Genomic DNA, 15,263 nt, shown 5'->3' on the forward strand with positions numbered 1-15,263 from the left:
TTTCCCTTCCCCCACCTCACCCTAGTTCCAAACTTCCAGCTCAGCACTGTTCCCATGACTTGTCCGGACTTGTCCTACCTGCCTATCTCCTTTTCCACCTATCCACTCCACCCTCTCCTCCCTGACCTATCACCTTCATCCCCTCCCCCACTCACCCATTGTACTATATGCTACTTTCTCCCCACTCCCACCCTCCTCAAGCTTATCTCTCCATGCTTCAGGATCACTGTCTTTATTCCTGATGAAGGGCTTTTGCCCGAAACGTCGATTTCGAAGCTCCTTGGATGCTGCCTGAACTGCTGTGCTCTTCCAGCACCACTAATCCTGACACCATTAAGAGTCAAATGCAGGACAAACGCAATAGACATGCCAGAACACTACTGAACTGTGAGCTTTCACACCAACCTGAAGGTTCCCTAGTGATTTGTTCTAGTGAAAGTCTATATGGTTGAGAGCTAATGAACCAATTGTGAGATGATTCATATCTCGCTCCTCTCCCATCAACTCTAAAAACTTACTCTCCTGTTGAGCGATTTTGGGTACAATTTTGTGTTGGGTTCTGAATGGGTGAACTATCTGCAGCATACCCACTCAACAAACAGTTGTGAGTCCTCTGGCAATTTTAGTTTCTAGCTTCATCAAAGCATTTGCAGAAAGCTGCAGGCCTCAAATGAGCACTCTGTTGCAACTTACTGTTTAGGAGCACAATTATCTAGCTACTACACAGAGTTAGCAGGAAGGTAATGAGGCCTTTCTTCGAATGGTGGGAAGAGAGATTAGCAGCAGATTTGTTTGGCTACAAAGATGAGAATCCACCAAAAGCAAGTACCGATATGTCTGTGGGGTTTTGAGGAGAGTTCCTACCCTTGGAACCCCACTTTGGGAAATCTGTGTTGTCTCCCAGGTCTCTTGCATAAATATCTAACTTGACTTCAACCTTTTTACTGTGCCCTTGCCAAATACACCAGTGACCAGATTTACTGGGTTCAGTTTCAGAAAATGTCGTTAACTGTGTTTTGAAATCTGAAGCACTGTAATTGTTATTCCAGCACCAAACCACTAGGGTCCTACTCTTGGATTCAGGTGGTTTAAGGTAATTTGATCCATTTTAAGTGGATCCCACCTACTTTATCATCATAATGCAATATTTAAAACTATTTGTTTTACAGCTGACAGACATTATTTATAATGCATTTTATTCTCTAGATGCACATATCTACTTGGAACTCTATTGTATTACAGGATGCCTTGACCTTTAAATCTACAAGATAAATGGAGTGGCACACTGGGTTTGAACCAATGCAGTCTAGGCTGATGTAATACTTTTCATGTCATGAAAATTGCAAAAATTTCTATTTGAAATTATTTTAGACTTATCGCAGAGTAACATTGAGACTCACAAACCTAAAGAACAGTTTCTATGATTGTCAATAATTTGGTAAACTTTCCCTGCAAGGCAATAAGCTCAGGGACTGTGCAAGATAGCAAGGTCAGACAAATCCAATATAAGGATTGGATGATCGGAGGTTAGAACTGATAAAATATGGTCAGGCTAATGTCTAAATTGAACAGAACTTAAATTATACATGAGAAGAGAATGCTTGATAAATATCAATGCACGAAAGCAAAGCCAATGCTCACCTAACTGAGCACTCATGAACTAAAATATTTAACATTTGACAAAACAATTGGTTCTGGATCTGGCAGCCAACCTAACAAATACCTCTAACAAAAAAAAATAGTCTTTCAGCTGCTGTGCTCATCTATAGCTGGGATTAAAATTTATTGTCAATGTGCTGGTCATTGAGCCCAGCCTTGTATCATATCAGGGATGTATTCAACTGAGGAATTCATTGTTATAATTTGGTACAAAACAGAAAAAAGGCCAATGTCCTTCCACATACACAAAAATTGATATTGATTCATATATATCCTATGTAAAAATAGACCAGCATCCTGCACAATAGAAATTGTGTCATGGAACCCCCAGTATCTTTTCAAAATCCATGCCTGCTAACTCTATAGTGACAACTTCTAGCTGTAAAGGATGTAATCACATTGAAATGCTCATAGCTGATTAAAGGAAAAAATGAACTTACCTGTAAACTGTAAAGAAGCTGAGTGATATTTTGCACACTATGAACAATCTAAAACAAAAAAAAAGACAATTTTTTATGGCACAAAATGATGCAAATCCCTGGTTTTTCTGTTAACACACTAGTTAAAATGGACTGACTGTTATTGTTAATTTTAATTTTATTTCCCCCTTGTTTTGAATTCTCTTATCTGAGGAAATAGCTTATTTGTATATATCATATTTCATCTTACTATTACCTTAACCATCTTGATTCAATTATCTTCAGGTTATAATAAAGTTCTAGCAGAGCTTTGTTTATTGCTGAAAGAGAAACATGCTGCCAAAGATTTTAGTCTTGCAGTCATCTGGACAAATGCAAGAATATCAAATTTCAAATGATCAGGACAACATATACCACACAATGAAATGGTACTGAATGGTCGGCAAGTTGATTCTGAATGGCCAGGACATTGGTGCTGATGGAGGAAGCAATAGGAAATTACGGCCCCTTTTGCTATAGCTAATTTAAAATAGGTGTAAATTTTGAGTATATTCTTTTGTTTGCAAAGAAGGTCCATGCCTACGAATAGATGTCACTTTTAGTAAGCAGCTTACAAGCTTGACTTGTTTGTTGGTGCAACTATTAGAACATAGAGGATCGTCCAATAGGTGCTGCCCAATTGTGGAATCACATCTAATAGTCGATATTATGGTCTGCTCTTTGACAGTGTGGTCTGCTTGAGTACAGTCCTACTTTGCTTATTATGAACAGCTGGAGGAACCTCCCATAAGAGCAAATTACTTAGATGCTGGAATCTGTACTGAAAACAACTGTTGAAGATCACAGTGGGTCAGGCAGCATCCAGGGAGAGAAAGCAAGCTAATGTTTCAAGTTTAGATGACTCTTCATCAGATGAATGGATGCTGCCTGACCCATTGTGATCTCCAACACTTGTTGTTTTCAGTGGAGGAACCTGCTATTTGACTCACTGAACAATTGAGATGTATGGCTATATATATGTGGCATCACACTGGCACTTTGCTCAAATGTGTGGTGTGCAAAATATCCATTTGGACTGATGGCAGCATCCAATGAGTAGAAAATACCATTCCCATTGTCACAGCATGAAATAGCTTGTAAATCTGTTGTTCAGCCAAATTCAAAAAATACTTTGCTTTCCAGGATAATTTGACGTAGACCGAATACTTTTCAGGTCTGAAAGTAGTGGACACAAAATTTGCCAGTTGAGGGTTCTTTTCAGACCTGAAAATGTGTTGCTGGAAAAGCGCAGCAGGTCAGGCAGCATTCAGCGAACAGGAGAATCGACGTTTCGGGCATAAGCCCTTCTTCAGGTTCTTTTCAGACTGTAGGCCTGTGACCAATGGTATGCCACAAGGATCGGTGCTAGACCCACTGCTTTTCGTCATTTATATAAATGATTTGGATGTGAATATAGGAGGTGTAGTTAGTAAGTTTGCAGTTGACACCAAAATTGGAGGTGCAGTGGATAGCAAAGAAGGTTACCTCAGAGTACAAGGAGATCTTGATCAGATGGGCTAATTGGCTGAGTAGTGGCAGTTGGAGATTAATTTAGACAAATGTGAGGTGCTGCATTCTGGAAAGGCAAATCAGGGCAGGACTTAAACACTTAATGGTAGCCATGATATGGAGGACTGGGGTGGACAAAGTTAGAAATCACACAACACCAGGATATAGTCCAACAGGTTCATTTGGAAGCACTAGCTTTCGGAGCACTGCGCCTTCATCAGGTGGTTGTGGAGTACAAGATTTATAGCAAAAGATTACAGTGTCATACAGTGATATATTAAACAAACCTGGATTGTTAAGTCTTTCATCTTTTAGAATGGTGGTTTCAAATCATTAATATGTAAATCCCAGAACTTCTTTTAAGTCACCTTCTCAAGATAACTTAAGCTTTTATAACAAAAGGTGACATCTCAGTTTAGGCAATGCATTGAAGGTGTGAAGTTAGAGTCTGTCCATATCCCAATCTTGAGTCTGATTGGTTCTATTTCTAAAGTGGAATTTACAAAATATTACATGGATTGAGTGCCTGCATTGACTGCCTGCAGATTGTGCATTTATTGAGTAAAATAAAATGTACCTGCAAATATATTTCTGCAAATACAAATTCACCCCATAGATGTATATGTGTGTGTGCATGCATGAAAGAGAGAGAGAGAGGGAGAGTGAATGTATACATGTGAGTTTGAGTGCATGTGAGAGAGTGTGTTGCATGTGCAAAACCTCGTGGCTCTTAAACTTGATCCCCCTGTTAATGAAAGCCAAAACACTATATACTTTCTTAACAACCCTATCCACTTGGGTGGCAACTTTGAGGGATTTATGTACTTGAACACCAAGATCCCCTTGTTCCACCACACTGCCAACAATTCTGTTTTAAATCCTATATTCAGCATTCAAGTTCGACCTTCCAAAATGTATCACTTTGCATTTATCCAGATTGAACTCCATCTGCCGTTTCTCAGCCCAGCTTTGCATTCTGTCTATGTTGGGTTGCAGCCTGCAGTAGCCCTCGATACTATCAACGTCACCTCCAACCTTTGTGTCGACAAATTTACTAACCCATCCCTGAACCTCCTAATCTTTTCCCCAGAGCAGGATTGACTGGCATGAGGGGTCATAGTTTTAAGATATAAGGAGAAAGGTATAGAGGGGAACGTCAGCAAAAGGTTCTTTACGCAGAGAGTTGTGAACGCATGGAATGCATTGCCAGCGGTGGTGATGGAAGCAGAGTCATTAGGGACATTTAAGCGACTGCTGGTCATGCACATGGATGCAGTGAATTGAGGGGTGCATAGGTTAAGTTATTTTATTTTACAATAGGATTAATCCTCGGCACAACATCGTGGGCCAAAGGGCCTGTCCTGTGCTGTACTTTTCTATATTCTATGTTCTATGTGTGAAAGTTTCCTGGGAAATGTTGCTCAACAAAGAGCCCTTGGAGCGCAGGTTCATAGTTCCTTTAAAGTAAAGTCTCAGGTAGATAGGATAGTGAAGGAGGCATTTGGTATGCTTTCCTTTATTGTTCAGAGCATTGAGTATAGGAGTTGGGAGGTCATGTTGCGGCTGTACAGGACAATGGTTAGGCCACTTTTGGAATACTGTGTGCAATTCTGGTCTCCCTCCTTTAGGGAGGATGTTGTGAAACTTGAAAGGGTTCAGAAAAGACTTACAAGGATATTGCCAGGGTTGGAGTGTTTGAGCTAGAGGAAAAGGCTGACTAGGCTGAGGCTGTTTTCCATGAAGTGTCGGAGGCTGAGACGTGACCTTATAGAGATTTATAAAATCATGAGGGGCATGGATAGAGTTAATAGACAAGGTCTTTTCTCCATGTTGGGGGAGCCCAGAACTAGAGGGCATAGATTTAGGGTGAGGGGGGAAAGATTTAAAAGGGACCACAAAGGGTGATAGTATATGGAATGAGCTGCCAGAGGAAGTGATGGAGGCTGGTACAATTACAACATTTAAAAGGCATCTGGATGGGTATATGAATAGGAAGAGTTTAGAGCGATATGGGCCAAGTGCTGGCCGGTGGGACTAGATTAATTTATGATATCTGGTTGGCAAGGATGAGTTGGACTAAAAGTCGGTTTCCATGCTGTGCATCTCTATGACTCAATGTAACAAACAGCAAACAATCATGCGATGTGAATAGTCATTGTTCCATAGGATAGCTTTAACGCTTTCTATTTCTGTGCCCTGTTAGCAAGTTGAACAAGCTGATAATGCCAATCTACATTAATCCCAATACATAAATTGTGATAGGCAGTCGTGGATTTCTCAACTAGCATGTAGGGAAAGGCAACTCAGTAGTAAACTGTTCCATCTCAAAAGTTTGAGTATGAGATAGAATGCATTATCGTGTATGTAAGGAAATCTTCATACATTTAAATATTCTGATAAATAACGTTTTTGCCTTCTAAACACAATGGAATATAAGTCAGATTTGTGTATCCTCATCATAGCATATTTTGACCTGGTATTGTTCTGGTAAATCTGTGTTGTTCCCCTTTCCAAGGCCCGTGTGGGCAATTGAACATCTCCATCCCACCAAACCAGTTGGGGGAATTGAGAAAGAAAATTTGGAATATGACTTCAAGTTAAACAGTTAAAGTACAACTAGGTTTGAACTAGTAAAAGACGCTTTTGAATGGATATCAGGAAATTCTCTTTCATACAGCAAGCGGACAATAAATTTCCTCAGAGAGGCGTAGGGTTAAACCCCTTAGAATTATGTAACAACAAATCAGATGCTACAGTGTGGGTAGAGTAGTACAATCATTCTAGAAGGATGAACTAAAGTGGGCCAATTGGCCTTACTCAGATGAAATGTTATGATTTGAGGATTTGAGGCTATATTGCAGCAGTTGTACGCTGCAACTCCTAAAACTTTACGAAGTGTTTTTCAAGTTTTTTTTCTTATTGTTAAGAAAAAGGGGAGAAACTGCTGATTATAGAGGTGATTCACATCATTAATTTGCTCTCCTGCTGAAAACAATAGGGCTTGTGAGTACACAAGCAACTGGCAGCTTGCCCAAGGCAAATTACATTTTTCAATGTCCCTCCTGCTCATATTGTCAGTTCATTGAGCAGATGAGGGATGTGTTATAATATCATTTTAAGCAGATATTGTCTGGATTTGATGGAAGTGTCAGTTTAATGGAGGTTGCATATCATGAATATATTTATACAAGAAATCAAAACTGTTGTTGAAAAATACTAATAAAAACAAACTGTATAGACCAATACGTAGAAAAGTTCAAAATAAACTACTTTTAGATTGTATCTGATGAAACTGAGGGGAATATAAATGCAAGCACAGACCTGTTGGAATAAATAGGCTGTTTCTGTGCTGTAAATTCTGTGTGATATTTTGTTATGCAGTGATAAATTTGATTTCTTTTAAACCACTGTGCTACTGTTGAATCTTACAAAATTAATAGTGCAACTTTAAACCAAAATCTGCAAGACATAAATTCATAAACTGAAACATAAAGAATAATAGCAACATATCGAGCATTCTCCTTCATTCATCTCTTGCCATCTTGTGGCCGAAAAAAAAATTGCACATTTAAAGATCTTAGAATCTACTTTCAGCATATCTTCAGTTGTCTACATGTTAGTAAACAAGAGGTGCTTTAGAAGTTAAGCACCAGCTCTACCTTTTCAATATCTCTCAAGTCCAAGCATTGCCTCTATGTTTGTTCAACATTAAGACTGGGCCTCAATCCAGAGGTCTGTCTCCCATATAGTTCCTGCACTAAGACCTACTTGCCAATCATCCCTGTTTCTGCAGACTGCTTTCAGATTCTCCAATGCCTCAATTTTAAAATGTTCAGTCTTGTCTTCAAATCACTCCATGGCTCCCTACTCACTAAATCTGAGACATCATCCAGTTCCCAAACTTTCGAAGAACATTGTCATCCACCAATTCTGATCTCTTGTGCAACTCCATCGCTGCTGGCAATGTCTTAAGTCAACTAAGCACTAAGCTCAAGAATTCCCTCCCAAAATCCCTCTGCTCCTACATCCTATATACTTTTAAAATCTTCATTGAAAATTAGCTAATTGACCAAGCTTTTATTGCTTGTCTTAATATTCTCTTCTTTGATTCAATGTCAGCTGACGACCGATTTCACTCCTATGAGGCACTTTGGGACATTTCCTGCATTAAAGGTGCTATATAAAGACAGACTGTCATTACTGCCCACATTCTCCACTCCCTTGAGGCGGCACGATGGCTAGCACTGCTGCTTCACAGTGTCAGGGCCCCAGGTTTGATTCCTGCCTTGGGTGACTGTCTGTTGAGTTTGCACATTCTCCCCGTGTCTGTGCGGGTTTCCTCCAGGTTTTTTTTAGATTAGATTACATTACAGTGTGAAAACAGGCCCTTCGGCCCAACAAGTCCACACCGACCCGCCGAAGCGAAACCCACCCATACCCCTACATTTACCCCTTACCTAACACTACGGGCAATTTAGCATGGCCAATTCACCTGACCCTGCACATCTTTTTGGACTGTGGGAGGAAACCGGAGCACCCGGAGGAAACCCACGCAGACACGGGGAGAACGTGCAAACTCCACACAGTCAGTCGCCTGAGGCGGGAATTGAACCCGGGTCTCAGGCGCTGTGAGGCAGCAGTGCTAACCACTGTGCCACCGTGCTGCCCATAAAACAACCCACCCATACCCATTCCCCTACATTTACCCCTTCACCTAACACTATGAGCAATTTAGCATGGCCAATTCACCTAACCTGCACATTTTTAGACTGTGGGAGGAAACTGGAGCACCTGGAGGAAACCCACGCAGACACGGGGAGAATGTGCAAACTCCACACAGACAGTTGCCTGAGGTGGGAATTGAACCCAGGTCTCTGGCGCTGTGAGGCAGCAGTGCTAACCACTGTGCCACCGTGCCGCCCTACCGGTGTTCCGGTTTCCTCCCACAATCCAAAGTTGTGCAGGTCAGGGTGGATTGGCTATGCTAAATTGCCCATAGTGTTAGGTACCTTAGTCAGGGGTAAATATAGGATAGGGGAATGGGTCTGGGTGGGTTATTCTTCGGAACGTTGGTGTGGACTTGTTGCGCCGAAGGGCCTGTTTCCATACTGTAGGGAATCTCATCTAAAAAAGTCATGTTCAGCCATGTGGATTTATTGATAAGCTGATGTGAGCATAAATATTAATATAAAAATATGTATCATGGATGAAAATAGCTACAAGAGAGCAAAGTGGTTTGACATTTCAGTTCCTTCTGCAGTATCAAGCAATTTGTAAGAGATACTCAATCTCTATGAAAATTCCTAATATATATATGTTATATGTTTTCAAATCTAGGCTGACGCTATAATGTAAATCTGAGTAAGTGTTGCTTTTTATCTGTACTTCATTTGTTCATTGGGAACTGTTGAGGTGACTTTATCCCCCTTAATTTCTCAACTTTTTGAACTCTCTGGACCCCACTCCTTCAGGTCCAACCCTGATCTAGTTATCAAAGCTGCTGATAAGGGTGATGTTGCTGTGGTTGCTGACCTCTACCTCCCGGATGCTGAGTGCCAGCTCTCAGTGACTTTCTCCTACCTTCCCCTGGATCATGACCTTATCATTGAACATCAAATGGTTATTTCCAGACTCTATCTGACCTTATCTTCACTGGAGATCTGCCTTTCACAGCTTCCCATCTTATAGATCCCCCCAACCAAATACAGCCTACTTTGACCATTTTCTTAAAATCTACAAACAGGATCGTCCTGGTAGACCAGCAGTTTAGTCTGTCCCTATCCACTGAAATTATTTCTTCCTACCCTCATTCTATTTTCTCCCCACTTACATTTGCGATTGTTCTGACGTTTTACGTTGGTTCCATAATTTTCTCTTCATCATCTCATTTTCTCCAAGTCAAAGGTATGGCTACTGGTATCTGCAGGAATTTCACCTGGCTCTTTGTGGGATTTGTAAAACATTCCTTATTCCAGTTCTATTCAGACCCCTATCCACAACTTTTTCTTCGATACATTGATGATTTCTTCCGTCTTGCTTCCTGTTCTCATTTTGAATTGGAAAAATTAATCATAGAATCTCTCCAGTGTGGAAGCAAGCCATTCGAGTCCACACTGACTCTCCGAACAGCATCCCACTCAGACCCACACAATCCCTGTAACACTGAATTTTCCCGTGGCTAATCCACCCTAGTCTGCACACCCCTGGACACTATCTGCAATTTAGCACGGCCAATCCACCTAATCTGCACATCTTTGGTCAAAGGGAGGAAACCAGGACTCCTGGAAGAAACCAATGCAGACATGAGGAGAATGTGCAAACTCCACACAGACAGTAACCTGATGCTGGAACTGAACCCAGGTCCCAGGCGCTGTGAGGCAGCAGTGCTAACGACTGAGCCACCGTGCTGCCCAGTTTTCAGTTTTGCTTGCAATTTCCATCCTTCTCTCACCTCCACTGGTCCATCTCTGACTCTTCCTTTCCCTTCTTTGACTTCACTGTTTTAATTTCATTATAAGCCCATCAACTCCTCACTTTCCATTCACTAGTCTCTGCATTCAAAGGATCATCCTCCGCCATTTCTACCACCATCAACTCCAAAAAGCAAAACTGAAAGAACTGTGGATGCTGTAAATCAGAAATAAAAAGGGAAATTGCTCAAAATCTCAGCAGGTCTGGCAGCATCTATGGAGAGAAATCAGAGTTACCATTTTAAGTCCAGTGACCCTTCTTCTAAGAAATGTTAACTCAGATTTTTCTCCACAGGTGCTGCCAGACCTGCTGAGACTTTCCAGCAATTTCTGTTTTTGTTCCAACAATTCCGCAGTTACCTTCACTACATCACCTTACACTGTGCTTGCTGCAAGATTTCCAGTCCATTCTCCCAGTTTCTCCAAGGCATCTGTTTAGATGATGCCACCTTCCACCAGGCTACATCCAGCTTGATCTCAATTTTCCTCAACCAAGGACCCCCCCCCAGTTTTGTTTGGCAGAGCGTTAAGCCATATCTGACCCATTTCTCATACTTCTGCCCTCACCTTTCCCCCTTCTTCAAAGGGTTCCCTTTGTCCTCACTTTCCATTCACTAGTCTCTGCATTCAAAGGATGATCCTCCATCATTTCTACCACCATCAACACACTTTCTCCTTCACTCCAACATTAAAATTCCACAGGGACTATTCTTTCTGTGTGTTAATCACTCTTAACACTTCCTAACTGCCCATGGTACCTTTCCATGCAATTATAAAGTTAAAAATCACACAACACCAGGTTATAGTCCAACAGGTTTAATTGGAAGCACACTAGCTTTCGGAGCGACGCTCCTTCATCTCCGAATCATGCAATTATAGATGGTGTAACACGTGCCCATTCACTTCTTTTCTCCTCATTTTCCAAGACCCCAAACACACCTTCCAGGTGAAGCAGCATTTTACGTGTGGTTTTCACAAACTAGCCTCCTGTATTCGCCACTCACAATGCAGTCTCCTTTACAATGGCGAGAACAAATGCAGACTGGGTAACAGCTCTGTGGAACACTTCTGCTCTGTTTGTAGAAATGACTCTGACCACTCCCCCACCAGTTTTTTGCTATTTCAATAAACTACCTTTCAGGCTATAATAAAAACAGAAATTGCTGGTGAAACACGGTCTTCCCAGCCCCTCCCCCTCTCTTCATTCCTCTCATCAACCCTTCCTTCTAGCCATCAACCGAGTTCATTCCTCCCATCGACCACCCAGGTCATACCTGCTACTATCCCCAACTCACCACCCTGCTCAACCCCCATCCCCATTATCTGCAGCTCCCCTTTCACCTATTCCCAGTCCTGAAGAAGGGTTACACCCGAAACGTCGACTTCTTCACCTCCTGGTGCTGCCTGGCTTGCAGTGAAATATGGTGGGCCGAAGTGTCTATTCTGTACGGTTCTACCATTTCATTTTCCATGAAGGCACTCTACAGCTTCAAGATCTCAATATTGAATTCCATAACTTCAGAGACTGACTGTATTGTTTGATCTCAATTTTTCTCACACTCCCCTCCACACCTTTGTCTTTTTTAATGTTTAGTTTACATTGCGTTTAATAGTGAAGACCAATTCTATCTCTTCCACACCTTAATTTACAGCCATTTTACATCTTTTGTTTTCTTTCTCCACCATTAACAATCACTTTGTATTTTGCACTGGGCCTCTACCTATGTCAAAGGTATATATGAAAATTCAACACTTCTCAGTTCTGAAGCAGAGTCATACTGGACTTGATATGTTAACTAAGTTTCTCTCTCCACAGATGCTGCCAGACCTGCTGCATTTCTCCTTGCTTGTTTCAGATTTCAAGAATTCATAGTATTTTGCTTTCACCCCCTCAGAAGACAATGAGATGTGAAAAAATGAAGTAATTATTTTACATTTGTTTCCTTTCTCTTTTAGATCTTAATCTGTATTTCATGATTTAGATCTAATTCATATTTCCTGGAATTGGCAGTCTTATGGTGTAGTGGTAACATTCCTAATTCTGGGCTAGACACTCAGGATTCCAGTCCCTTGCCAGAGACTTGTCAGCCAATGGAAAATGTGTTTCTAACGTGGCCAAACAAGCTGATGATTCATTTCAATGTGCCCACTGGCAAGTGGTAAGACATTAATAAGAGTTATCTCTTCTGTAATAAACAAAAAATGCTGAAAGACTGAGAAGGTTTGGAAAGAGAAACAAAGAACAAAGAGCAGTACAACACAGGAACAGGCCCTTCAGCCAACCAAGCCTATGCCGACACATGATGCCTTTCTAAACCAAACATTTCGACATGGTCCATATCCCACTAATCCCAGTGTATTCACGTATCTGCCAAGATGCCTCTTATATGTTGCTATTTGTATCTGCTTCTACCACCTCCTCTGGTAGTGCATTCCAGGCACTTACTGGACTCTGTAAAAAAATCCTGCCTCTCACATTTCAAAGAACAAAGAAAATTTACAGCCCAGGAACAGGCCCTTTGGCCCTCCAAGCATGAGCCGACTGGCTTTCACATTCCACGAGTTGCCATGGTGGGATTTGAACCTATGTCCTCACAGCATTGTCCTGGATCTCTGGATTCCTAGTCCAGGGACATTCCCACTACTCCATTGATCCCCTTGATTTCCTTTAAACTTTCCTCCTTTAACCTTAAACCCATGTTCGCATATCATTGATATTTCTATACTGGGAAAAAAACCCCACTGACTATCCATTCTGTCCATGCCTTTCATAAATTTGTAAACTTCTATCAGGATGCCCTCAGCGTCTGACCTTCAAGTGAAAACAAGCCGAGTTTGTCCAATCTCTTCTTCATAGTTAATACCCTCCAAACCGGACAACATCCTGGTAAACCTCTTAAATTTCTTCTCCAAAGCCTCCGCATCCTTCTAGTATTGTGCAACCAGAACTCTATGCAATATTCCTATTGTGGCCTAACTAAAATTCTATACAGCAGCAACATGACTTGCTAATTTTTATACTCTTTGTCCTGACTGTTTCAGGCAAGCATGCCATACAGCTTCTTGACCACCTTATCCACTTGTGTTGCCACATTCATGGAAGTGTGGACCCATGTGCTTAGATCCCTCTTATATGTTAATGTTTCTAAGTGTTCTGCCATTTACTGTACACTTTTCTGCTGCATTATCTTCCAGAATGCATCATCTCGCACTTGTCCAGATTAAATTCCACCTGCCATGTCTTCACCATCGTCTTCAGCTTATCTTGGTCTTACGATATCCTCTACCAATCCTGCTTACTATCTGCAGCTTCCTCAATCGCTCTGTCATCCACAAACTTACTAATTAGACCACCACACTCTCCTCCAAATCATTTATATATATGGCAAACGACATTGGCCCCAGCAATCATCCCTGTAGAACACCAGTGTTCACAGAACTCCAGTCAAAAAAAATCCTTCCACCGCTACTGTCTTCGAAAAGCAAGCCAGTTTTGTATCTATCTTATAAGTTCATTGCAGATTCTATAGGACTTCACCTTCTATATTAGCCTGCCATGAGGAACCTTGTCAAAGACTTTGCGAAAGTCCAAATAGACTGCCTTTACTGGCCTAAATGAGTCCCAGTCAATATCGGAAAGATAAAACCGTCCACCACAACAACAATGTTGTTTACATATTTTTCCATAATCTGTCCACATTCCATTGGTGGCTCAGTGGTAGAATTCTCGCTTGCCACGCGGGAGTGTGCCCGAAACGTCGAATCTCCTGTTCCCTGGATGCTGCCTGACCTGCTGTAGAATTCTCGCTTGCCATGCGGGAGGCCCGGGTTCGAATCCTTGGCCAATGCATTGCAATGCTTTATGGGCAGCACAGTGATTAGCATTGCTGCCTCACAGTGCTAGAGACCTAGGTTCAATTCCTGCCTCGGGCAACTTCTGTGTGGAGTTTGCACATTCTCCCCATGTCTGTGTGGGTTTCCTCCCACAGTCCAAAGATATGCAGGTTAGGTGAATTGGCCAGGCTAAATTGTCTGTAGTGTTAGGTGAAGGAGTAAATGTAGGGTTGAAACTTTATTGCTGGAACAGCACAGCAGGTCAGGCAGCATCCAGGGAACAGGAGATTCGACGTTTCGGGCACAGGCCCTTCTTCAGGCCCTCCTTCTCATTCCTGAAGAAGGGCCTGTGCCCGAAACGTCGAATCTCCTGTTCCCTGGATGCTGCCTGACCTGCTGTGCTGTTCCAGCAATAAAGTTTCAATTTTGATCTCCAGCATCTGCAGACCTCACTTTCTCCTCCGAGTAAATGTAGGGGTCTGAGTGGGTTACTCTTCGGACGTTCGGTCTGGACTTGTTGGGCCGAAGGGCTTGTTTCCACACTGTAAGAAATCTAATCTAATCACATATCTGTTCCTCTGTCACCTGTCGCTGTTGTAGGCTTGTAGTACAATCCCATCAAAGTGACTGCACTCTTCATATTCCTGAGCTCTATCCATTTGTCCTCCTTTAATACAGCTGTGATATTCTTCCTCATCAATAACGCAAATCCCAACCTGTTTTACATACCTCTCTACCACACCTGAAACATCTAAATATTGGAATTTTAAGCTCCCTTTTTCAATGATGTCGCTGTAATAGCTACAACATCATAGTTATATGTACTCATCCAAGGTCTAAGTTCATCTGCCTAACCCTATCTGTCATAATTCTCACATTAAAATAATATACCAGACCACTAGTCTCCCCATGTTCAGTAACCTCTTTGAGTCAGTTCTTTCTCTTAGCCTTGCTGGCCTGAGGTTCTAACTCCTCCTGGTTATTTTCCTCAATTCCCACATCCACTACACTAGTTTAAAGCTTCCTGGGTGACACCAGCAAACTCTCGATTAGTGGTGCTGGAAGAGCACAGCAGTTCAGGCAGCATCCAAGGACCAGCAAAATCGATGTTTTGGGCAAAAGCCCTTCATCAGGAATAAAGGCAGAGAGCCTGCCAGCAAACTCTCGATTAGTGGTGCTGGAAGAGCACAGCAGTTCAGGCAGCATCCAAGGACCAGCAAAATCGATATTTTGGGCAAAAGCCCTTCATCAGGAATAAAGGCAGAGAGCCTGAAGAGTGGAGAGATAAGCTAGAGGAGGGTGGGGGTGGGGAGAAAGTAGCATGGAGTACAAT

At 41.9% G+C, this 15,263-nt stretch overlaps 1 protein-coding gene across 1 annotated transcript in view; it reads right to left on the reverse strand.

The window, feature by feature from the left end:
• The window catches only part of arhgef28a (Rho guanine nucleotide exchange factor (GEF) 28a), a 479,393-nt gene that overhangs the window by 83,432 nt on the left and 380,698 nt on the right, over window positions 1-15,263 (reverse strand). Inside the window, exon 35 of the mRNA XM_043707577.1 lies at window positions 2,100-2,147. Within this exon, the coding sequence (XP_043563512.1) occupies window positions 2,100-2,147 (48 nt within the window). The remainder of the gene's footprint in view (window positions 1-2,099; window positions 2,148-15,263) is intronic.

The sequence above is a fragment of the Chiloscyllium plagiosum genome, chromosome 2 (genome assembly GCF_004010195.1).
Source record: "Chiloscyllium plagiosum isolate BGI_BamShark_2017 chromosome 2, ASM401019v2, whole genome shotgun sequence".
NCBI classification, from domain to species: Eukaryota; Metazoa; Chordata; class Chondrichthyes; order Orectolobiformes; family Hemiscylliidae; genus Chiloscyllium; species Chiloscyllium plagiosum.